General features: G+C 40.1%; 1 protein-coding gene across 1 annotated transcript in view; it reads left to right on the forward strand.

Annotated features, from left to right (window-relative positions):
* anos1a (anosmin 1a) overlaps positions 1-25352 on the forward strand; it is a 36026-nt gene extending 10674 nt beyond the window's left edge. Inside the window, exons 3-14 of the mRNA XM_008284091.1 lie at positions 8259-8324; positions 8944-9166; positions 10847-11031; positions 11367-11496; positions 12547-12752; positions 14693-14823; positions 16921-17021; positions 20248-20336; positions 20551-20722; positions 21359-21585; positions 24653-24794; positions 25300-25352. Of these exons, the coding sequence (XP_008282313.1) occupies positions 8259-8324; positions 8944-9166; positions 10847-11031; positions 11367-11496; positions 12547-12752; positions 14693-14823; positions 16921-17021; positions 20248-20336; positions 20551-20722; positions 21359-21585; positions 24653-24794; positions 25300-25352 (1725 nt within the window). The remainder of the gene's footprint in view (positions 1-8258; positions 8325-8943; positions 9167-10846; positions 11032-11366; positions 11497-12546; positions 12753-14692; positions 14824-16920; positions 17022-20247; positions 20337-20550; positions 20723-21358; positions 21586-24652; positions 24795-25299) is intronic.
* Positions 25353-26841: the final 1489 nt, after the last annotated feature.

Genomic DNA, 26841 nt, shown 5'->3' on the forward strand with positions numbered 1-26841 from the left:
ATATGTCAGAAGATGCATTTCCCTTAAAGCATATTTGAAAATGCAGTTTAGTTGTATAAGAATGGAATTCTTGGGAGACAGGGCTGGTTGGGGAGATCAGCAAACCTTTCGTCCATCATATAAAAATGTATTACAGCACAATAAGTTCTTCTACCAAGTTCCCAAGGAGCCTACAACAGTACAAAATCTCCTGGGACCATTGTCTTTAAAAAAGGGCATCTATAAGGACACCTCCACTTGTAAATTTGGATTGTTGAGCCATGGTGGTTTTAAAACTTGACGGCAGACTAGACATGCCATTAAATGTGATTTTAAGAGGGGCATGTACAGGTGGGGTCATGGATGACAACATTGTGCAATAGATCCCACAACATGAAAGCAAACAGGACAAGAGAAAACCTTTTGAGCTTATGCACCTAATGAGCATCTTCCGTCAGATAAATGGGCATCATATTTGCATTTGGAGTGCTCGGTTCTCCCAATACACCCATGACTGTAGTAGCTAGCTAAACAGTATTACGGGTCAAAGTTTTGTAATTAAATATCAGTTGGAAGAATGCTGTTTACACTTACAAAGAGAAAGGCGGAAGTCTAATTATTTAACTTTTTTTGTGACCCGTGGCTCCTGATAGCGCGGGTGAGACGGGCTTGGGTGAACAGTCAGTACAGCTGTGCCGTGGGTGGCTCACTCCAAATCTCTGTGGTTTTATGAAGGAGGGTAAAAACATCACATAACATGGCAAGGTCACCAGGAAGCACAGACGCTCTGCTCTGCTGCCTGTGGGCACATCAAACGTGCTGTCAATCCAAATGCAGCTCTTTAGGATCGTAGCTTTGAAGTCACTGAGCAAACAGTCAAAAATCCCTGTATGATTTGATTTGAAACTTGTCTTCATATTGTTTTTCACTCAAAAATATGTCATGTCAGGAAGTGTGGGCGGATAACATTTTTTAGTGAGATGGTATAGAAGGGGTAAAGTCTAAGTATATACTGTAGGAGTTGTACCGGCTCAGCTCTTGATGGGGTCTGGACTGAAAGTATGAGATCGCGAAAACACCCTTAGACACTGGGCCAGGAGCATTCAGAGGCGCTCGGAGCTCTAAGGGAGCCAGCTGAAGTGGTTCGGGCATCTTATTAGATTGGCTTTTCTTTTTTTGGGGCATCTTCCTTTCTAGATTTTATGGGTATGTCAATGAGACCCAGATCTTGTTGAGGGATTAGGAAGGCCCTACTTAGCCTGCTGCACTGTAACCTGTCCTTGAATAAGCAGAAGAAAGTAGATGAATGGGGAGTTTAGAAAAAAAGTGCAATGTCATAAGACTCACTCATCTATGGAAATTCTTAATAATTACAAGATCAGATGACTTCTAAACAAACAACACTTGATATTTTAACCATTACCAAGAGATCAACATCATCCTAATGATAAAATAAAACAAAATTTTGTGCATGTCTTGTTCAGCACTTGAAAGATTTCCTCATGTCCCAGCATTGATACATCTCTGTTCAGCTCTTAAGCTCAGAGAGGCCTGATGAGAAGCTTGTTGATGCTTGTTGCTGTGAGACAGCCCATCACTTTGGCTCGTGATCATTTGGCCCCATGTCGTCCTCGCGGACCCTGGTGGTAATGAGTGCTTGTTAATCCTTCTGTCACTATTTCCTCCAGGCAGATAGCCATTTGCAAGTGCCAGAGTTGATTAGGAAGACACTCCCACACAGTCCGGGTCGATTCAGCTCTTAAAAAAGGGCTTAAGATAGCACTGTGTCATTGGAGCCATGGAGGGACATCATGTGTATTCACTGACACTGGCGTCCTAGCTCACAACTTAGACAATTGGCATCGAGCGTGGTGTACCGACCTTCTCTCAGTAGCACTTGGCAGTCATTAGTGGACTTCAATACTCCCTACAGCCTTGTTGTGATGTTTGACTGAGAGCCAGACATCCTTTTCTTTCACCCTTCTTCGCCTCAAACCCACATTTTCAAGCGAATAAAAGTACTTGTGAGATAATTTGCTTGCAGTTTGTTTCTCGGGAAAAGCCGAGGTTTGTCTGTGGATGTTTAAAGGTCTGGAACGCGTTCAAAGACAATGCGAGTTGTTGAAACAGGAAGCCAGAGACAAACACGGGGCCTGTTTCCTCTCTGAGGGGTTTGTCTGGGCAGCGAATCAAACGGCGTCGAGCACCAAAAGAACAACGTTTTGCACGGTCAGCAGAGAAGTTGTCTGCTCCATTATCTCTGGTTGGTCATGGAGGAGTGGGGCGCATCCACCGCCAAAACACACACACACTCGCACACACACACATCTATCACCAGCATCACTTAGAGGACATTACATTGACTTACATTCATTTCCTGAAGACTTACCACAAACCAAACCACAGCTACTACATGCTTAACCCTAACCTTTGACTAAGTCTTCACCCTCAACTGGAATAATTTAGTTTATGGGAAGGAATGCAGGTCCCCACAACTTCAGCAATACAAATACACACTTACACCATCACACACACACACAGCTTTACACTGCAGCAAAATAGATACAAGTCACATTGTGCAACCTGAAAGAACAGCTTGGATCCCGAACCAGTTCCAATTAAGCACTAAATTCTGCAGCCCAGAGAAAAAAAAAATTCTGTTGTCTTGGCTACCAGCAGGGACTTAGGTGCTTTCTCAAATCTCTCTCAACCACATCACAAAGTTTCCCCCAGTCAGCTTTATTTGGTGAAATGGAATGCTTGATTTAAGCTTGAAATGGGGCAGAAAACTAACTGACGCTGAGGTACAAAGGGAATGGCACGAGAGTGGGAACGTCAGTCTGGATTAGCGGAGTAGTCCTCTCGTGGAGACCAGGGAGGGGAGATATGAGATGGCAGGCCTGGAACAGGGCTATCAGACATGCTTCAAGGCATTCTTCATCGCAAAGCAGGAAGACTTGTACTCCATGTGCACTCGGTAGTCCGTTTGGCAGCAACTTTTTTCTCTCCCTCTCTTTTATTACCCTGAGGTGGTACACATCACTGGCTGTAAGGCAATGTTAACTCTAAAAAAAAGCCTCTAACATGTTGACAGGGTGACAGTGAAGTGGTAATACCAGTATAATCATGCATTAATGTGGAAACTGATTTGAAATATTTTGCATCAAAGCAACGCACTGGCATTGAAATAGTAAAATAACATATTGTTCTTCTGACAAATAAAAACCTGGATGCTTATAAGTTAGTTGGATATCCAGAAGTTTATGCGGTAGTTATAATGCCAATAATCAGAAAAAAGAAAAAGAAAAAAAGCTTTTTGTTAGACATGATAGACTCGTCATTAACAATACTGAAAAAATGGTGGCTCCACATGCTACTGAGATATTTCTACTTTGCTTTTTGAAAACAACTTTTACAACAAACAAGGCATTTTTCTACATTGCTCTGCGCATCAACCCTAAAAAGTTATTTCACCATGCTGAATGTGTCTTCCAACAACTTGCTCCTCTGTGTACTGCTTTTGAGGGTTAAAGCACCTTCATTTCTATCATTTATTTTGTATTCAGTTGAACTCGAAGCTCGGTTTGACAGTCCTTCACAGTTACCATCCTTCACTATTTATTGTTGTTGTAATTCCAGTGCTGCTGTGGTGATATTGTCATAAGTGCATATTGCTTTGCCACATAGTCATAATAGCAGCAGAAATGATACATGTTGACATAATTCAAGCGAGCTGATGTGAGTTGATTCTCACGCTGCGGTGGAGTGAATGAAAAACAATTGCTGTCAGGAAAAATGGATAAATATGAAAGCGTAGTTTTCACACACCTTCCAGTTGTGCTTTGTAAAATGCACAGCGGGGCGAACCATGTTACATTCATGCTATCAGAGGTGAGTGAAAGCTATCTGATCACTGAAGGATTTTACTTAAAGCGAAAATATTTCTTTCGGCACGACTGGTTTTTATTGTGTGAATGAAGCAAAATGCCAATCCAGGCTCACGTTTAGTTTTACGACTGTAGATGTAGGATTTGCCATATGAATATTCTGGACGGAGTTCTTTGTGCATATGTGAGGCATTAATGGCGGGTGTGTGGGGGTGTGTGCAGTAGTGAACAGCCTGAAGCCAACTCAGTAGGATCTTCTGCAGTTTGTGCGTAAACTGAGTAACATCAGCTGTATTTAAAGGAGGGCCTCTTTCCTACTAAGTTCTTCATAGTTTCCGACAACTATTATCCCCTCCAATACACACACACACACACACACACTCGCAATCCTCAACAGCTGTTAAGAATGAGCTTGCTCACCTCATTCACTGGGAGACAACATGCCCCGGGATGATGAGAAAACCCATTCCTTGCCAGATCTTTTAAAAAGCCACCACTCCCTCAGCTTAAAACAAGCTTTGTTTTTGCCCTAATTGCTAAAAAACCTTATAAGCATGTTACTGATAGCAGTAACTAACATCTGAAAGCAAACCAGGCTTTCAGTCATTTTCTACTGCACAAACAATGTGGAACACAGGATTCAATTAACTGCACCTTTGCAAGGGTTTCATGTGGTTTTAGTTTTCTGATGTTTCTACTGTACTTTACAACCCGTTAAATTTAAGAATGTACACCAGTAAAATTCAATACGCCAATAAAATGGATCAACCTCATCATCTTTATGTGCTGTTTAGTAGGCAAGTGAAGCAAGCCGTTGAGGGACCGACAACAACAGAAAACAAACACGAGCATCCGAATTCCTGAGGCATATTCTCTACAGCCCTCAGCAAGTTTGCTAAGTGTTCACGGTGCTTCTCTAACTTTCAAATGACTTGCAGTGCCCTTGCGAGGCTGTTGTACATTGCTCTCCTCCCTACTGTTTCTCACTACAGCATGAAATTACAATCAGTGTAGACTCGCTCCCCTGGGCTGCCTCTGCTTACTGGTGCAGGATTCGGCTTTATGGTATAGAGGGCCACACTGTTAATTCTTGACATGCTCCAGAAACAGCCTGAGAATGCAGGGCAGCATTCATTAGCTTTCAATCACTTTTTTAGTGTGTGCTTACATATAGTGGAGCGCCAACCCCGTCAGATTACATTTACACTTTTTTATTGACTTAAAATAGACTGTAAAAAGATAATGTGGAGATTCTGCAATAAAGTGAGTTCGCAAACAGCAAGTGTCCATCAGCGGTATGCAGTTATTGCAATGGAGCTACACAAACGAGACTCGTGCCTTTCAAAATGAAGTTACAGCATACAACAGAATAGCAGCACCTCTCAGTAATTGCATTATTTCTAAATTGAACATTAGAATATTTCCTCTTATTAACAGTGAAAAATAAATACGTCACAAAGACAATAGAAACTCAAAGCAACAAAAGTGAATAAACCTGTGATCACTGAAACTTAACTGAGTACACCTGTCATTTCCAATCAAAGTAAGTGCATTGACATGATTATAAAATGAGCCGTAAACATCAGAAGTTTCTCCGTTTTAGACAAATGTGTCTATCTGCATGTCATGACTCCAACAAAAAAGGCGAGAGGGATGAAAAATCTTGTGAGACTCCACAAAAGAAACACGCAGGAAGATCTATGACCAACTAAAGATCAGTGGAAACAGCTGCAGTGGTCATCAGGTAGCATAGAACAAGCCCTAGTACCACTAATCAGTGGTCATCCTCCTAAGACAGCTTCATAGACAGGCACTACTTGCACAATCCAGCTCTGAAAAACAGACAGGTTCAGACTTGGCACAGGGGTTATTAATGGAAATTGGAGTTTCTGTGGCAGCTCAGAAAGTATGAAGGACACTGCATGACATTAACCTTGTGGGTGACATCCAAGAAGAATACCTTTTGTTTCTGTTTAGGACAAAAATGGAATATTATACTTTGTTCAGAGACATGAAAAAAAAAAAAAAAGCCTGATGAAAATTGGGAGCTCATTCTTTAGTCAGATGGTTTGGAGATGATAGTTACGAATGGCACCATGAATGTCTGTGGATAAACCAATAATACTGGCTGACAAGATGACTTCCAGTCTGCAGAAGCTTGGCAGAGAAGAAGAGAAATATTCCAGCTGATAATGATCAAAAGTCACCCAAGAGTTTCTAAAGTAGTAAAAGTTAAAACTATGACGTTGGACAAGTATGTCGCCTAACTTGAGTCCAATAGAGACCTTTGGATGTACTCTAAACAGAAAGGTAGAGCAACACAAACCCTTCAGCAAAGAGTAACTGAAAATACAGTTGAGAAATGACAGGATTCTGTAACTCTCCGGAAATGCAGTGTCCTCCGAGGAGGATTGGGTGTGATATCAAAAATAAAGGAAGGAATAAAGAAAGTATTGAAAAATGAAAAAGTACAGACTTTTCTTGCTTTGAGTTCCTACTTTAGAGCCTGTAAATTTAAAAAAAAAAAAAGGTAGGTGTGTAATAGGTGTAGTATCTAAACCATGAGTCGAAGTACAAAAATTCTACTCTTTGACTTTGGAAATAATTGAATAGAATTTGGAGTCATTTGACATTTAAGTGACATTGCAGTCATTTCTGTTGCGCACTGTAGATTTAGACTTCCGACGTCTTGTCACTTTCTCAGTCCCAGCAGATAAAAGAACAGGGAGAAACAGGTAACCTTGGATCTGTGACTGTTAAAGGATTCTTTCAGCTTTGCCTACCAGTGAATTGCATCTGTACGCTGTGCATCTGTCTCCCAAACAGTGAGTCAAAGTGTACAGAGCGAAACAGGACAGAGGGATGTTTTTACTCTGCACACCCAAGGCCATACAAGCTGAATGTGCCAGGAGCAGATGAGAGGCACAACGAATACAAAATGAAGAACAAATAATGATACAAGCGGTACATAGGAAACTTATACCACCAATATGTTTTCCAAAATACATTATGAGGTTGTACAACATGTTTACTGGCAATGACTTTTCAGTTCAGGAAGTATTACTCTATTCCACAGAAGCTGTATAGGATGCTTGTACATGGAAATGCACCCGAGGTTCACTCTGGAGACTACAGTTCATGTACAGGGCTGTTACCATGGATTACATCATGGTCACATCTTTGGATGCATTTCCACAAATTTTTAGGATTTAACGAATTTAGGAGTTTATACTCCTTGGCATCAATTTAACATGTAAATGGTGTAAATATCAATAATAACGTTTTTATATTTAAAAAAAATCAAAAAAGATCAAAAGATTTAGAGTGCTCCTCCTCACTGATGGAAAAGCTTTGAAACATTTAGACTGAAACGTTGTGGAAATACACAACATGTTGTATGAATGTATTCATATTTCACCTGTTTGATTGAAACATTAAATAGTATTTTTTTGTTTTTGTCATGTTTGACTTTCATGAAATGACAGTGAAGAAGAGACAGGAGATGTGGGAAAGACAGCAGGGGACTAACTGCCTGAAGGCCATGTGTTGACGCCTTAAACAGTGACATTTTCTTCCCTTAAATCCCAGACAAATAACGTTAAATACGATTACCAGGGGAAGCTGACAACATACATTTAGTAGGTACACCTGTGAAATCTAATGCCATCCCAGTACAACAGCTCTGCCGTAAATTCTGCTTTTGCGAAGCTTCTCCAGTTTCAGTTTTTGTCGGCGTTGTCAAAAAGGTGATAATTCTCCTTTATGTTTATTATTGAGGTCAGAGTGGGTGGTGGTGGTGCAGCACTGGACTGGATTACATCTTAAAGAGTTCCTCATGTTTTGCTCCCTTCATTAATGGCGTTGTCAGCAGCTGGGATTGTAAGACAACTTAAAAATGAGTTCAATACCTTCAAACTCTTTCCAAAAAGACAACCCTGAATCCTGAATGGTTTCGTTAAATAGTTATATATAAATGTGATTGAGTGTTTCACCTCCCTGTGAACTCTCCTATAACATCAGTGATGTTTCCTAAAAAAACTAACATTTTTGGTTGCAATACAGCTTGTTTTTTTCTTTTTTTTGGATATTTCTTCCGACAGCAAGATGACAGATCATAATCTAAATCCTGATCTTACATCAGTCCTGCTTTGATAAAAGTCCAGTCAGTGCTTCATGCTTTAATAACAAAACCGACACCTTATTCATCACGTCGGCGGAGTTATTGTTACCTGTAACAGAGATTTAAATTATCTGACACTCTTGTTACGCCAGCATTCTTCAGTAAGAGAGCGCTCTTCATCAATCTAAAGAGACAGATTCCCCTTAAAATCTCTTCATTCATATACAGCTGAAACCTGTCATTGCTCACTCTTGTTGCTTTCACTTCCACAGTGCCTGGAGCCCTGCAAAGATTCCTGGGAGATGAAGAGGAAAAGCAACTGCAGAGAACTGTGTGAGGTACACTTTAACACAGAGTCAGTCACACTGTACGCTTGCTGTGTTCTAGGATCAGGAGTTTTTATGAGATCAGAAACAGCCAGGGGTTTTAATGTGAAACCATTGATTCGACACAAAGCTAGAACGTCTGTTAAGTGGAGCTGGAACAGAAGGAGGTCCTCAGCAAACACAGCAGCATCAACGGATCAAAATGAAGAGAGTCTTAGATATTTTTGCAGGTTTTTGTATTGCTCAAATTCACATATGAATGCTATATTGGTGTCATTTGAAATTATTCGATTCAAATGTCCAAAAATGTCACTGTGTGCCCATATTTCTGTAGGGAGAGTCACACCACTGGAACAACCATAGCAACAACATCACCGTGTTCGAATCTTGCACATTTTTATCCAGTAATCCTGACAAGAAACTCTTGGTTGTGTCAAAAATGTGAAAAAAAAATTCTTCTGCAGCCCTCTGCAGATTCCTTCTCATTAAATAGATGAGTACATATTATTAGAAACCCTGACAGCAAAAACAGGTCACATTACCATTAGAAATAGTTCAAAGCCCAACAGTTCAAAGTGAAATGAGCTCTCTGGGTTGTGATGCTAGCTGCTTTTTTCTCCGACTCCTATAGCGGGTGTTTCCTAAAAAGCACTGGGAGTGTGTGACCAGCTGTGAGTTTCTTCAGTCGGTGCTGGAGGTGAAACAGGGCGTCTGTCCGCCTCCAGAGAGAGCCAGCGGCTTTGCAGCTGCCTGCGTGGAGAGCTGCGATCAGGACAGAGAATGTCCGGCTCAGAAGAAGTGCTGCTCAAATGGCTGCGGCCACACCTGCCAGTCTCCCAAAGACCTCTATAAGGGTAAGTCAAGCCACAAGACGTAATTTAACATGCACCTGTCAGCCTCAGCATTAAAACCAACAGCTTTGACTCATTGATGCCTGGATGCAGGACTTCTGATGGTATACTGTGGTGTGTATGCTCTATTAGATTGGATTATTTGGAGGCCAGATCAACACTTTGGGCCCTTTTCATTTCTGTAGTTTAGCATATTTTGGAGTGTTTGGTCTGAAACAATGTGTAGGTGGTTGGTGTCAAAGCAGCATCCACATGAATGCCAGACCCCAAGAGTTCCTACAAGATGATTCATGTTATTCATTTCACTTGTCAGTAAAAAAGTGGTAAAAATCTTTTTTTTTTCCCTAGCTAACATGTCTATATGGCTTTTTTTTTTTTTTTTTTACATGTTAGAAGGTATATCATGTGTTAAATAAACTTTTAACACTTGCACTTTACTGACCACAGTCTTAAAAACACAGATTTAGACTTCCAGAGTTAAATCATTGCTAAACTTCTGCCACACTTCAACAACCTGATGTTGAGCAAAAACACAACATGAAGATTACTAAAGTTGCCGCTGCTATGCCGTCAATACATAACTGACATTTAACAATTTTGTTAAATCACAAACTGTGTGCAGCTGGAACACAGATCATTCCTGCTCTGCCATGACTGCAGGTGTTTAATCAACTGCAGGGGAAAGATCGACGCTCTACAAGTTGGTGTTCATCAAACAGAACATCAGTATTGATGTTTCCATGGAACTCTGGGTCACAGGATTACAGCCAGCGGCACGTGGGCGATATTCATCGTGACACTCTGCCTAAAAGTTACTTTGAAACTTTTTATGCATTTATGTATTAATTTAAATGCAAATGCAATCTAAAAACAGCAAAACGCCATGAATTAAATGGCATTTTTCTACTCTGCCTCCAACACAGTGTGCGTATGTCAAAGGTGGTCTAAGCAGGTCACAGGTTTAAGTGCAGTTGCTATTTTATTGCACTAGAAGCTATTTTAAATCTGCATTTGTCAGAAAAGTACTGTGTGATTATTATTGTTTTTAAGCATTACTTAGTGTGACATACTTAAACTGTCATAAACTTCTTGTCAACTGAAAAAAAAAAGATGTCATCTCAGCCTCCCTTGGGCCTTCTCTCAGATAAATGAGGTAATTCCAGGTGGAAAATCTCTCTCTTAACAAACAGTGTGCGGCTGTGCTGCTGCGAGTCAGAGTCAGGTGGAGTCTGCCCTACTTAGGCCTCCATTGTCGGAGGAGGGATCAAAGAGAGCTGAGGAAAAACAGATCCTGCTTGCTGCTTTCAGCAGCGAGTTCGGGCCTTGCTGATGGTAACACACATGATGGGAGAGGAATGATGTGGGGGAAACTCATTTTGCCTTTTCACACCATGGCACTGAGTAAAGCTGTAAATCCCTGTAGCCCCGGGGGAGGCTGACTGAGCTGACTGAGAGCTCCGTGTCCTCTCTGCTGGGACATGGGTAATATGTACTGAGAATTACAGTAGATGGCAGATAGTGGGAGGGATATCGGAGAAGAATAAATCACTTCATAAAACATCAGATGTCGACCTTTTCACCCGCGAACTACAATCACATCATATTTTGCTTTTTTTTTTAAAGTAAAGATTGTGTGTGATCTCCAGAAAACTGAATTCTAAGTAGCATTGCATCTCCGTCCAGGTGCTCCTCTGAAGCCAAGGAAGGAGCTGGGCTTTGAGGAACTCTCCTCCGGCCGGCTGGAGGTACGCTGGTCCTCCCGCTTCAACATCTCTGCAGAGCCTGTCGTCTACATCCTGCAGAGGAGGTGGAACTTTGGCATCCAGCCCAGTGAGGACGCCGCCACCTCCTGGCAGGTGGTTGCACAGGTTAGTTCAGAGCCACCGACGTAAGGCTGTATGGCCTTTGTTCAAATCACTCATTTATGCCTGCTCTGTTGTTGTCGCAACAAAAACTGTAAAATATGTAAATGGAAACCATTAAACTGAATTCTTGTATGTTATAAAACAGCATAGAAAGCAGGGGGAGACTAAACAAAGGCCTTTTTCTGCTTTTAGTCTCATACCGACATGACTGAGTTGAGTTATTGATACTTATACTATAGTGATCAGTTACAGAGCATTATCTCTTCCTTCTGAGACTGCAAGAACACTGAGACAAAAAGAAACATCCTCCGTCTTTTTCCATGTGTAATCCATCACAGACCACAGATCAGGGAGCGAGGCTGTCCGACATCAGGCCCGGTCGCTGGTACCAGTTCAGAGTGGCAGCCGTCAACACCCACGGAACCAGAGGTTTCACCACACCCAGCAGACACATCCACTCCAGCAGAGGTCAGTGTTTGTGTGTCTGTTTGTTTGTTCTTGTGGATGGAAAAAAAAAAAAAAGGATCCTTAAAATTGTAGATTGTGTTCACAGGAAAAAACTAAATGCCACCTGTCATCTCGACAGTAAAAAACAAACATTCCCTGCAGTTGTTGACTTTAAAAAGCAGCTCGATGATGGTGATTTAAACAGAAACTGGACAACCAGTCACAGGCTGGATTGTCATTTTCATTCTTTTGCGACTAAAGAAATTTAAGCAAGACACATCTGGACTGCAGCAGCTGCTGACATTTGATCAACAAACAACCGGCTTCACACAATGCAAGGAATCATTCAATCAGACTTTCTCTTAACTGCACCTTTAGTACAGGTTAGAGCAATCAAGGTAACGGATTTGTGACAAGCTAATATCAAAGAATTTTGTAAATAAATCACAATATATAGATTTTTAAAAACTTTTAGAAACAAAATCAATTCAAACTAAGTAATTTAATAAAATACAATCACATCTTAAAGGTTTTTTCAGTTTTGTTAAACTATAGATAATAACTAGCAAAAAATAACTTACTTGTTAACCATAAAATTTTAGTTTAAAAAAAGAAAGAAAAAAAATGGCCACAACTGTAATAATGTCCACATGAAAAATGTGTATATTTAATTTTTTAAATTACACCATTTAAAAATAAATTAATTAAATCCGCTAAAAATATTTTTAGTCTACAGAATAAAGGCTACACTATTCCACTGGTTTTTAAACATATTTTTTTCTGCCACGTTTTTGCTGCCAGATTTTGCTAATTATTTCCCTGATTTTTTTTATTAATAAATTTTATTTTCACTGCATAGAGACAGTGAATGTACTCTACATACATATTTTATTATATTTTTTTACCCAGCTGAAAAATTGCACTGAAATTTTAGTAACTTTACCCTCCATTTTTAGAAAGGTAAATCGACTAAAATGAAAAACAGTCACTGATTTATTTATTTTTTTGTGTCACGGCTGTAATAATCTGTCTGTACACACACATCAACCCCATCCAACATGTGACCCTCAGACCCCTCCAACCCTCCGGCTCCCACTGAGCTGAAAATGGTCAACATGAGCTTCGGCCCCGGCAGGACTGTGTCGGCCAGGATCCAGTGGACCATGCCGGCCGACCTGGACGTCCCCATCCACCACTACAAGGTCAGCTGGAGCTGGACGGCGGTTGGACATTCCTCTGCCTCATCGCTGACCAAGAGGAGGAAGACAGTCAGAGAGGTGAGGACCGACGCAGTAAATGTCAAGAGGTTCCTGACTCACCATTATCCTGCACACCAGGTTACATCTAAATCTCCTCCAGCCTAACAAGTGAAGTCGTGCAAGTAAATGTGCTGTCCTTAACCTCTTTTAGCCTATTTTCCTTTGGCAAAACAAATGAATTAATGGATCAGATAAAATGCTGTGTCACATTTAATAAACCCACTGAAAATACTGTCAGACTGCACACTGCCTCATTCCTTTTTTTTCCACTTTAACAGGACTTTTCCTGTTGATCAAGGGGCACAGCTGCACTTGATAAATGCACTACTGCTTTTTAAGACCCTAAAAATGAGGATTTTTAAGAGACTTCTTGTCATGTTTAACTTGAAATACTGATTGTAAAAGCCAATAAACAAAGTTCGAAGTCAGGAGCACTTTGACGACGTTTGGATGGGCAGTCATAAAAAACCTTCATAAACATCATAAAACCTTTGAAAGAGAAGTCCACTGCAAGTCCCAAGTCGCACTGCAGTAAAGCATCAAATCTTAGTGTTTTGCTATACAATCTGTGGAAGGGTAAAGTTAGAAGTTGAGATTTATGGAACTTCATTTGAACCAGTTTAGGTGGATCTTAGTGGCAACTTGTGTTTGTTGTGCTATATGACAGACCAGTAATAACAATTATAGATATCAACAACTGCTTTTGACCAGTTGCAAAACCACCATATTCATATTGCAAATTTGACGAGACACAATTCTAATTCAACATATCTACAACTCATTTGTCACTAGTCAGAATACCTGAATCAACAATTCTCCAAAAAGTCCCCCAAAACAAAAACAAAAACTCCACCAATCAAACTGAAAATACACAGGAAGTAGCACCCCTATCTACAAACTAACAATGATCGTCCAACGAGGGCTCAGTTGGACTGCACCTAACTGAACCCTTGAATCTCAAAATGAAACCGCAAGCATCCTAACTCGATCCTTAACACGACAGCAACTGGAGAGACGCACAAGTAAGCCAAACACGACACAAAGGCTAACCCCAGATGCAGAGATGACAGGTGTTTAAAGACAGGTGTGGGGCTTGATCGGAGGCCAGGAGTCAGGTCTGGTCCAATCAGCCGTCAGTTTCAATGAGATAGGCGGGACAATAACACCAGAGAGCCAATCAGGATGCAGAACCTGGTGCACCAGGCTGTATACAATAGATCATTAATACAGAAGGGGAGAAGGAGTGCATTTCTTTACTTGTAGAAATGTCATGTCCACAAGTGAAAACTAAACTGATTACATATTAAAAAGGCTTTTCCTCTTGTGTCATGTATGATATCAGTTACTTGCTTGTATTTTATGTCACTGAACTTTTACTATTTTTTAATATAAATATATATTAAGAGATCTGAGGCAACAATAAAAAATGAGTCCAAGACCCCTGAGGGTAAATTCATTAGTTTACGCCGTCTTGGACAAATCTTTTAATAAAACCCGTTTAATAAAAGTGATTAAAAAAATCGGCTGTCTAAACGTCGGAGCCTCAGGGGCCGAACATGATTTGCACCAGCAATTAATAAGTCAAAATAGAAAAACTGTCACCATGACGGAGTTATTATTCAAGCTGCGCGTTTCCTTTAACAGTAACATGAACATGACATTATTTTTCTGATGTTGCCTGTAGTAGACACACAGTAACAAGCCGATATCTGACATCCAGAAATGGAAGCAGGTATAAGAGGGTTGCTTAAAACTGAAAATGGCACATGGCCTTTAGCATCCTCTCCCTGGCTGACATTTTCAGGGTTTGTAGGAAAGCTCCAAGAAAAATAAAGTGCAAGATTTATTTATTTATTTATTTATTTATTTCTGTGAATGACCAAAATTACAGAGTAGAAAAGGATGTTTTTTTTTTTTGGAAACAGACGTCGCGACTCTCGTCTTGTGTGTGCTTTCAGAGCCACGTGGAGCTGGACAGCATGCGGTCGAACCGGAGCTACAGCGTGGAGGTCCAAGCCGTGTCCTACTGGGGACAAACGCAGCTCAAAGGACCTCGAGCTGTCCTCTACTTCACCACACAGCGCGGTATGTCTTCATGCATAATCACAAAGGACACGCTGGCGGTTTGAATTTCAGCTTGATAACCTTGACATAAAGGAAAAATGTCTTCTTAAGAGTCCTCTAAAGATTTGTTAAAACAGCAATATGAAATAGTTCTTGCTCTAAAACTTCCGTCTCGGCTTTCAAACCGCATTACTAGGCTCTTTAAGTTGTATTTTGAACTTTTATGGTGATATTTTTTTGAAAGCACCTTTGGGTTTAAATATCTGAAAGACTCTCTCCCACTGGGATGTTAAATCTTTGATCGTCTGTATCTCCGAGCTGCACTCCACCCAGATGCAGCCTTAACATTCCACACCTACAGTCTTATCAGCGTGATGGAGCTTTTAGCTTTCAAATTCAAAATGTCAAGGTGTTCCTTTTCAAAGTGACGGCTGACATTGTGCAAAAGAAAAATGAATAAATGGTATTAATAATTACAGAAATGAACGTGAGAGTGAATGCATCGTGGAACAAGGATGGAAGTGATTAGCTGGTGCCCACTTCTGCGCTGCTGAGTAGAAACTGAGAGAAAGAAACATTTGTTGTGTGAGTGTTCAAGGTGATAAAGTTTAAAGACATTTTCCTCGCACGACATTTTGCCAGACTGTTGAAATAAAAAGTGTGAATGTTTTCCACCGGTTGGATCCAATGAAAGCCATCTTAATAAGTGATGATCAGATTGCCAAGCTAATAGTTTTGATGACCTTTTGACCTTTCCCCGTACTACCATCTGGAGAAAAACACATGTCGTATATTTAATACGTCAAACGATGGAAGCTTTCTGTGGTTAAAAAAAAGATTTGAATTCAAAATAACATGATATCACACAACAGCAATGCTTTCATTTATGGATCCAGTCATATCCAGGTAGCTTCCTGGAAACTTTCCACATTGTTTTCTAAAATTTAACTAGTATTTCTCTGTAAATTACAAGAACATCTTCAAGGAAGGCCTTCACAATGTGGTACTCATAAGAGGAAAAAAGTAGCAGACTTTTTAAAAAAGAAAAACAGAATATTATCTATTTGGTAAGTGCATTACTGAAAGACAATTGTACTTCTCTTTTTGGTGTTTGAATACGTTTAATCTCTTATCCAAGAGACTTCCACAGTTCTCCATGACTGGTGGGGAATCCCTGGTATTTATTCCCATCACCAAATCACGTTGCCCATCACTCCTTTATATCCCAAACCTCACATGCCTCGAGGTGTTAATGGTTGTGAAACTGCCTGGTGAGAGATGGCTCACAGAGTTAAAAGAGAGGGTTAAGGAAAAAAATCTATGTTAACCTGGACACCCATCTCTCTCATCAGAGGATGGAGTCGATGACACCACTTATCAGGTACTTATCATGCAGTCCCGAGATCTCTCACCAGTAGTTTCAGTGGCATTCACACCTCGACGCATGTGAGTCTCTGGGTCATTTATAAGCCATCAGCATTAGGATTGAAGGAGCCTCTTGGATGAGAGTTGAAAATAAAGAGTTGTCTTCTGCTTATGACTACAATAACTTGGATTACTGAGAATTTACATTATAGATAAGTAAAAAAATAGTTCATAAACTGAGACCATTTTTCATTAGTTTTCTAAAAAGGCAAAGAAAATCTCTTTGCATCTCTTAAATTTTTATTTAGCTGTCATAAAAAGCAAAACTGTTTTTGCCATAAAAAAAAAAATCAGTGCCATAAAAACCCAGCAGTTCAAGCATATTTCTACCTTTTTTACTACAGAGCAGACGTGTAAAATAAATCGCCACATTTTCCATTTGATTAAAAGTGAAAGCTTTAGCACGATAAGAAATCTCAAACAGCCTGGATTTTAAAATGTGGACACCACATCACCAGACAAAGTTTATGTAGAGTTTGCGACTATCCATATAGCCTGCATAAGATCAAAACAAACTGTGCATGTATAAAAACTGAGAAGATCTTTTTTATCCTCTCTGTTTCTACTAAAATTCTAATTTGTGATATCCATGTTAACTCATCTTTATAAGCTTCATTCTTATATCACGGCATTGCTCCAACATGCCAATGTTCATGCTTGAAGATTAATTCTGTTTTTTTTGTTTTGAAGCCATCAGAACTGTTCCAAGGAACCCGACAGGTGACATCCTGGATGTTGGGACGCCGTTCTACCAGGATGGACAGCTCCAGGTTCATGTTTACTGGCAGCGTAGCACAGGTATGCACAGAAAAAAAATTCTAAACATGTACGATTCTCACAAATGCCATCCACTGATAATGTAATGCTACGCTGACTAAACCTCAAAGGCTCAGTGCAGCGCCCGGGTGGTGCGTTTGGAGCAGTGAATTCAGAAAAATGTGATGAACTTGAACACCACGAAGAAAATTCACTTAGAAGTTATTTGTTCAACATGCAACATATAAATAGATGTGACATTCCTCTGTGGAAAACGTGAAGATGATAGTGGTGCTGAATGCACACAGCTGAACCAACGACCCAACATTTTAAATCTCAGAAAGAAACAGATTCCTGACAAATAGAAAAGGCTCTGACTTTGGTAATGTGTTGCAGTTTGGATCGATGGAGGGCCACAGAGGCTTGTGTGATGATAGAGAGAAATAGAAATGTAGTGATTCCAAAGCCCTGGAAGGAAAAATGTTTGCTAGTTGAGTGGATGCAAAGATATACTATGATGTATTCAGCTTTGGAAGGTTTAAAAGATAATGCTGTGGAGATTAAGAATCAGCTAATCAGTCACTACTGTATAGTGCACTACATAGCGGGTTTTCCATTTAGTAGTGCTAAATTACAATTGTTGCACCCTATATAGTGCGCTCAAAGTATCCAACAATGCACCATGAAAAGTACTGTACAGCTGATGGTCACTAACCAAGCAATCTGTACCATCATGCATTGCGTCGAAGAAGAATGGCAGCCAGACGGGCAGACGGAAGAGAGAGCCAGTTGAGGATTGGTGGCATTTCAGCAGATTTCCGACAGCTAATTTATAGTGTTGAGATGTATTTTCTACGGAATATAGCTTTTCTGTATATGCAGCTTGTCAAAATGAAAAAATAATAACTGCATTAGGATGTTTAATGAAAGTAAAGTGATGTAACACAAAAAGGGGGAAAAAAGTTTTGTTTTTTTTCCCACATTTACTATTTTTGGATATTGCACTTATTATAATATACCATAGCTGGCAGTTACCATAGCAGCAGCAGAACTGATAGAGACTCGAGTAATGTCCGAAAATGTTGCTTTTGCAAAGGAGCTACCTGCATAGTTCACTATATAGTAGTCCCTAAGCAGGGAGAAGGCAATGAGTGGATGATTTTGGACACAGTGTCTTGAAAACCCAAGTGCAGAATCACAGAGTGTACAGTATGAACATGTTGAATATTTAAAGCTAAACTGTGAGTCTTTGGAAAGTTGGGGTTGTTCAACAAGAAGATAGGCCTGGAGGTGTGACAGGCAGCTGAACTTAACTGAGGTGTAGCTCATGGAGCAGAGCAGGGGAACGTGGCTAAGGCCCGGAGCAGGTTGAAGCAGAGGTGCAGGCAGTGAAATCCAGGCAGAGGCTGGAGAGGGGAGAAGCCGGCTGGGTTTGCAGAGGGAGACGGAGGCAGGTAAGGCCCATATGTGACAGACTCTATGATCTGGCGATGAGTCAAGGTCTGAGCTGGGCTTTTATAACAGCGAATAATGAGAAACAGGTGACCTGGCCTCCTGCATGACTGTCTCCTCTCCTGCCGTTATCACACCCACTCACAGACCAGAGAGGGAGAGAGGGTGCAGACGAGGCAGAAGCAGAGGGCATGACTGCCTTTTTAGTTGCTAAAATATTTGATCATTAAGCTGATGTCTTGTTTAAAACAGGATGAGTTACATGAAAAAGTTGGTAGTTTGTGCTTTCAGTACACCAGACTAACATTAAAAACAAGCAATAAGGTCCAGGAACAGCAAATAGTTCATTTTAACCAACTTTTGTGGGTTGAAGAAAATAATTTTCTCTGTAATGTATTTTATTTCAAAGCCCAGCACCCAAACAGCAATTTGGATTCAGCCTGTTAGCAAAAGGGCCTCTCTACACTGCAGGAGACATAACATTAACAGCACAGCAGAGACACTGTTCACCACTGGAGACCTAATGTTAACCGCTGTTTTTACTGAATCAAGAATCAATTGGAATCTATCAAACGGTGAATTTGCCAAATTCCCACCCAGAGAATATGCACAAGAGCTGGTGTGAGTTTCTGCCATCAAGACAAATGAGGCAAACAATCCATGTTCCTCCAACACAAAGGATGACAATCAGATGAAATATAAACTTCCTACATGTATGAACCTGAACTCAGCCGCTCACACAGTCTGTTATTGTTTTTAGTCTGGAATCAGTATGCAACACCACGGCACATCCACCTATTTGTACTTTTTATAGTTTAAGTTTTACCAGAAAGTCTGTTCTTAAAGTCTTACAGGAATTATTATTAGCTGTGTTAACTCATTTCCCCCCATTCATGGCCCACAGAGGATGAACCCTATGATTTTGGTGATCCTTTTCCTCTAGTTTTCTACCACAAATTTGACAACCACAGAACTGTCAGCATACAGACTCTTCTAATCATCATGTCAAACAAAAATGCTCCGAATATCATGTGTCATATTAGATGGATTGGCAGCTTGAAACAGAAAACTTTGTCATCTCTTCTAGGATTTAATATAATTTCAGTGTTGAACAATATTTATCCACATGACCTTCAGTTTTTTTCTGAAGTAGTCCCACAGGTATGCGCTAAAGAGTTTATGTTTCTGGAAAAGAAAGAAAAAACATTATTTTTTCCACTTTTTTTTTTTGCCATCCACCCATTGGCAGAGTAGAGGATTGTTATCATTGTCATATGTATGCTGAACCACACATAGGTCTGGTTGTGTTTAGTAGAAACACTCTCATAGAGGTTAGATGTGGAAATAATGCAGCGGTGGATTGTTTAGAGGGTGTAGCTCTTTTAACCTTCTGAACCCCAAAACCTGCCGGCGGGTTTGGAAGACACGTTGTTTTTAAAAAAGTCACCAAACTGACACCATTTGTCAGAGCCAGGAACTGTAAGAGAGAATGATCAGATTTTCAGCCTTCCAATGAAGTAATCAAGTCTGACATGCGGTTCTGTTGGAAAAATGAACCGAATCTAAGCTTGAAACTGTAATATTTCATCCAAAACATTTAAATCGCCAACAGTGGACCATTTGCACCAGATTCTGTAAAAAAAAACAACTAAAAATACTGCTTGTGTTAATAGAGCGAGATGTTAAATACGTCTTTCAGTCTGAAACAATGAAATTATTATTGAACTTATTTTCTGACATTGCATAAAAATGATGTTTTTCTTTGGGGTCATTATGCTCTTACAAGACATGCTACAATCTTGTGTTGCTTGTTTAGATCCTTCAGTTGAATTCTACAGAATCCAGTGGGGACCAGAGTACTGTGGATACAACCAGACCAGACCCATGGAGAAGACCACCACCCAGGTAACATTATGACTGGATGTAAATGGCAAACAAAGTATTAGCTTTTCCTGCCAGTGGCTATAATGACACGCAGCTGCAACACAGATGGACAAATTCACATCTAAAAATCTAAGAGAGAGCATTGACTGGTAAACACAGTCATTGTTGCCTCGTCTGCTGTGAATGTTGACTTACAATAATCTGGAATTGGGAATCTATCTATCTGTCTATCTAGGAGAGCTTTACCAGCCTGAGGGGTTTGCTTTTCTCCTGCAAGTATAAAGTCCTTCTGCAGCCACTCAGCAAGAAAAGCCGTCCTCTGGCAGAAAGCACCAGCTTCCTCACTCCGTCCTGCGCCACCATACAGGCCAAGAGTCCGAAACCCATCGTCTGTTCTGGAGAAACAGGTGAGACGAGCAGAGCCTAACGTCTTGCAAACACAGACGTTAAATTGATGCATTATTTATTCTGTTGTATTTATTTAGAACTCACTTTTCTTGGTGAACAGCTAGCCAGTCTTGCTCCAAAAGGTAACAGGATAGGAAAGTTTCCAGTGTTTGGCAGGCAACTGGTTCCAACCAAAAAATAGCATGGCACATAGCTCAGCTTTAATTCAATTCTCTCAAGATTTGTTGGTAATAGTTCCTCCTTTTTCCAGTCTTTGTAATAAACTAAGTTAGTTGAATTATGGAAGAGACTGCTATCAAGTTTCTCATCAAGCTCTTGACAAGTTTTCTTTAAAATTTGACTCTATGTTTCTGTAGTTCTCTAAGAGCACACTTGTATTTAAATGACAAAAGGTAAATAGCTCTTTGAAACTTCACATCTATACTTATAAGAGATAAACTGTACAAAATAGAAGACAAATGATGTCGAAATGGAACACACAAACATCCACAACTAGCTGAGAAGCTATCATCATGTTCTAGTTTGACAGCTGGGGACTTATTGGCAGTTTGCTTGTGCCTCAGGCTTAATATGATGAATTTGTCCACCATCCCAATATCTATCATCATTCAAACCCCCAGCTGTGCTTCTTTCAGCTGTGTCCACTCAGAAGGTCCTGGTGAAGGCAGCCAACCTGACAGCATCTTTTGAGGTCAGAGGTGGCAATGTGACGGCCATCTTTAGCTGGGATTTGTCCATGAATCCCCCCCACCAGCAGCTGACTGGCTACCAGGTGACCTGGGCGGAGGTCATCCCCACCAACCGCCACAGCAACAACAAGCTGCCTCACAGCCTCATCTCCCAGTCCCAGATCCTTCCACCGGTTAGTAAGCTGACTGTACCAAATGGTCGTATAGGATCTTGAGTTTAGCTGAGGTTTGCTTCTTAAGTTATAAGGCAACAAGCAATGTAGAAAAATATATTTTTTTTGATTTTCTCTCTTTGTTAGTCAGATATATTGCAAAAGTAGGTGACTACTTCTGTAGGACATAGGACAGGACTTCTGCAGAATGTAAAACTTCCCATAGTTTTCGGTTCCCTTTATCAATAGCATGTACAAATCACAGCACCTCCAAAGTCTTGTTGTTGTGGGATTGAATTTAGCTCCTAATAACGAAACTCATTTCTTCAAGAAGATGCCAAAAGTACATATTTTGAAAGAGAAAAATAAATGGACAGCAAAAAAAATAAATGCTACATTTCATCTCAATATTTCTACTTCTCGTTCATTGATCCGGTGTTCTGTTCTGCAGCCACTTTCCCCGTTCGCTGCTTAATTTTTAATGTGCTGCCTATCAGCCGATAGACACAAAAGCAGGCAACTGAGCTCAAGAGGCTCCTACCATCACCAAGACAAGAACCGTGCTCTCTGAAAACGTGAACAATGACGGGAAGTGCACAGTATCTTAAATGCATTCTAGTCAAGTGAAAGGATGCCAAGTATTGAAGTGCCACCAAGTCGTTTTTTTCCTCCTTTGAAGAAAAATCTTTGATGATTTCAGTAAAGTCCACCTGGGGTGCCAAGTGGTTTAGACGTTGTTCATATGATGTTTTTTTTAGTCTATTTTTGATTAGGTTGGAGAAGAAGCCGTCAAATCTCAGGGTGATGTTATATAGTTCTCTCTCTCTTCAAGTCGAATGATTTAATGTTCTTTTCAACAGTTGTTTTTCTTGAGTAAGTGTTAATCTTTGCCTAGTCCCTATGTATTTTTTCATCTTCAGCTATCTTTAGCAATATCTTTTTCCATTTCCATCACCCCCGTTCATGGTTATGAAGTGCTACATTCATCTTGGCATCACAAAACCAAAATGATAAAAAACATCTGGAGGGCCTATTGCATTTTTAATAAATGGAGGCTGCTGACAGTTGCTTTTTATAGTTTAATTCTGAATAAACAAACGACCCCCTAGCAAACATCTTTACAAATAATAGTGAATTTAAAATTAAAATCTAAACTCTAACAGCTTTACAGGCTTCACGGAGGTTTACTTCCATCAGGATGAAGTGAAAGAGGCAGATTTATGTTCTTTATAGTACAATAAGTTTATCTAACTTTTGTTGAAAACTCGACTGTTCAACTTTGAAATAAAATTTGGAATAATTTGACATTTAAGGAATAGTTGTGCTTTTGGTCCACTGACCTCTTTACAATACCCACATGACTGCTCAGTGTCAGAACTAAAACTGAAAAATTCAGCAGAGAAACATGGGACCACAGAAGAGAAAATTGTAAATAATATCAAATTTCGGTGCTGTTCAATGTATTTCTCTTCACTTGCAATTTATTTATTTTCTTTGATTTGTGGGACACTTTATTCAATTGTTATGACACAAATTTAATCCAATAGATATGACTGATGTCCTCAGTATTTAAAAATTCTCCCCGCATTCCTCAACAATGACAGCGCCATTTGATTTTTGTAATGTAATGTAATTTGGTAATGTAATTTACTGGTTCTTCGTAGGCCCCCACATGTTACAACCCAGCTGTCTAGGGTGAGCAAGGAAGGTAACAAAACCAGCAGATGGACGTTGTTTAGCCAGAGTGAACAGAGGTGGGCTTAATTCCTCACGTTTTGTGCTTACAACAAGGGCGAAGGGTACTACTCAAATAAAATGAATACAACCAAACCACTTCTTCTTGAAGCTTGAGTAAAACTAGATATAACTTTACTGATCCCTTTGGTAGGGTACCTCAGGGAAATAGTTGATTTACAGCTACATCCCGTCCAAGAAACATAAAAAGACAGTGACCAATAACAGGGGGAGACAGGAGGGAGAAACGAACATACCCAACAACAAAAATGTCTACAAAACCAAACCAAAACTCAAAATAGATGGGGAGTAGGACTGCAATCTACAAGCTAACAATGACATTCTAACAAAAAGGTTTCAACAGTCAGACCTTGAACCCCAAAATGAAACAGCAAAAATGTCTTAACTAGATCCTTAACAAGATATCAGCCTCAACAGACTCCGGTGAACTGAACACCACTCGAAAACTGTCCCAGAATGCTGGAATGACAATTCTTTTAAAGTCAAGTGTGGGGCTGGATTGGTTGACTGGAGTTTGGTCTGATCCAATCAGCCATCAGCTCTGATGAAGTAGGCGGGATATTGAAGGCCGGGACAATGCAAGGGCCAATCAAGTTGCAGCACCTGGTCTACCAGGCTGTACACAATGTGTCATTATTGCTATGAAAAAGGAGGATGAGTGCAAAAGCCCAGGGACCTAATATCTGTATTATATTACCTAGAAAAAATAAATAATTGTTACAAACTATTTAAATGGCACTACTGCCACAGATAATCAATCCAAAAAATTATGTTAAAAAGGAAAAGTAATCACCCAACAGTAAGAAAATAGAAATCCAGTGTTTGGAAATGGAAATACCTGAAATGGGAAATGGAAAATCTTGATTAAAAATGTCAGAAAACCCCCAAATTAAACTGTTCAAACATTATTTCTTTCCATGGTGTGCTTTTTTTTCCAGCTTTCTTTCATTTTAAGCTTTTAACTTTCCTCCTTCCCATTTTCGAAATGCCATTTCATGGTATCCATTCGTCATTTTGGTGTCAAATTTATCTTTTTTGACTTCTTTGCTCTTTAGTATATCAGTTTTTCGGGACAGTGGGGTAAAATATACCCTTTACACTCTTCTTTCTGGGTGAAGTTGTCCTTTGTGCAGTGTTTCTGGAGTTTTAATGCAGATTCAGATTTGTATTTCCCCTGCAGACAAATCTCAGGAGCCACTGGGCTGACAAACCCAGTTTAGTCTGCAGCTTCCCTGCAATTTCACACACCTTGAGCATTTTATACTTCTTTCCTGTGCTTCCTCTTCTTTCGCTTTCTCAGTTTTTTTTTTTTTTTTTTTTTCTCTCTCTTCAGGATGGGAAAGTTCTGGTGGTGTCAGGCCTGCACCCTGCCAGTCTGTACAGGTTGGAGGTCCAGGCCATCACAGCAGAGGGTGAAGGTCCAGCAACCAGCAGAACCTTTCAGACTCCCGGATACCAGAGCGCCCCGAAGCACAGTAAGAAATGACAAAAACCTCACACTGAAACAAAGAAATGCGGTTGTATGTTCATGTTTGTGCACTGTGCTCACCTCGCCCCGTCTCCTGTTAGCTTTGTTGTGCTTGTTCGTCTTACATTTTTAATTGTTTGTGGTATCGAGAGGTGACATTCCCAGAACAGAGATATTTTTTAAACTTCAGTCTGAGGTCTAATCAGCCAGAATAATGGAATACAACTGTGTGGGTGTGCTGGGCGAGTTACACAGACAAGGGTCCTTTTCCACTGTGACCCCTCCACCCTCCCACTCCATTACACGGTGTGTAACTCCCAGTGGAGGCAAACTCACAGCAGTGGAGGGCACCTTTAATTAAGGGGTAGAGAAGGCTATAAATACACAAAAAAAACAAGGCTTTACTCTGTCTTGAAACACACAGTACTGCCTATTTGTTCTTGAAATAACTGAGTCACAGAATTTATGGTTTTGAAAGATAAACTAATCGCAAATTAACTTTTGTCTTTCAGAATCCAGGCTGAGGAAGCATCACCATAAACAACCGGTCTTTGAGAGGCACTGAGCTCCCAGACAGCCTATCAGCCTGCATGAAGTCTCCCAAACTCAGGATAATAAAGAACCCACAGATCAGTAACCACGAGCGACAAGTGCGGCCTCACCAGCTTCATGATCGAGATGAAACAACCAGCAACTATTTTAATCTCTCCCTGCATCTTCCAGTGGACTGGGCTATCAATCACTGACAAGACTGGCAGCCTTTTTTTTCTTCTGGTTTCTACGCTTTCAGTTTTACAGTGTGAGCCAACGGGTCAGATTTGGTGCAATAACCACTGGACTGCTTCATGGAACAAAACCAGAGGGGGTCATTTTAATCCCTTTTTGTTAAACCAGCCATAATAAATGCTTAAATAATAGAAGTTGTATACAGTACACAACAAAGGCGAGTGCACCGCTGTGAAATGTCACTTCAGTGTGTCAGAATATTCAAAATTGCACCACCTTACAGTAATTGCATTACTTCAGAGTTTCACAGTAAAACTAAAACACAAAGGATACAATACATAAATGTCATATTTACTGTGACATTTAGATTCAATAACCACATAGAAAATCAGACATTCTCTTGTAAGAGCCAATGTTTGAGTTCATCCATTGCAATGAAATATTATGCAAACTTATTCCATGATGTGTTTCCTTTTGACTCCCAGCTGAGAATCTCAGAACATGTTTGTGATAAGTAGATGGACATCATAATAGCAAGTAGATACAGTAGCTATACTAATTTCACGTAGGGCTGGGTGTGGTTACCCATTAAAAAAAAGAAAAGAAAAGAACCAATACAATTCCCAAATCTCATATTTACACTTGAGTAAAACAACAGACAATGCAGACAAGTGTCTGAAAGTGTCAGGAGGCTTTGAACACAGTAAGAAGATCAAGTAGCTTCCTTAACTTTCATGTTGACCTTCTGCTAAATTTAACTTTTCCCAGTTTTGTCAGAACTGTTCATGAAAATTAATGCAACTTTGAATAGTTTCAGACAAAAGTTCTATTTGGGGTTTGTGACTGTATTTATCAGTATTTCTTACTCCTCCAGTGAGCATAAAGAAGCAGTTACGTGTATGGAAAAGGGCAGAACAATTAAAATGTATTTAGTGTACAATGACATCAAAGGTGGAGTCGACGTCTCAGACAGAAGTCAGTGTGTACACACACATATTAGCTGCCATTGAAAGACTGTGCATCGCTGATAATAGTGTTTAGAATACCTATATCATTTGGAGCTCAACCAACAATGATGAGAAGTGCGGCAAATAGAATTAGAGGAGCTTATCTTACATAAACAGCGCTGAGGTCTGTGGCACCCCAAACAATGAATGGATAAAACGCAACAGAAGGGTTAATTAATAGAACAAATTAAGAAAATGAGCATTTAAAATCAGAAATAATTTTTTAAAATAATGAAGTATTGTGAGTGTGGCTATCTGCTTCGCGCTATCTTCAGTTTCTGCTGACAGTCTCTGACCCGGCCCTCGCTCCTCGCCGTAGCA

The sequence above is a fragment of the Stegastes partitus genome, unplaced genomic scaffold (assembly GCF_000690725.1).
Source record: "Stegastes partitus isolate 25-593 unplaced genomic scaffold, Stegastes_partitus-1.0.2 Scaffold345, whole genome shotgun sequence".
Lineage (NCBI taxonomy): Eukaryota > Metazoa > Chordata > Actinopteri > Pomacentridae > Stegastes > Stegastes partitus.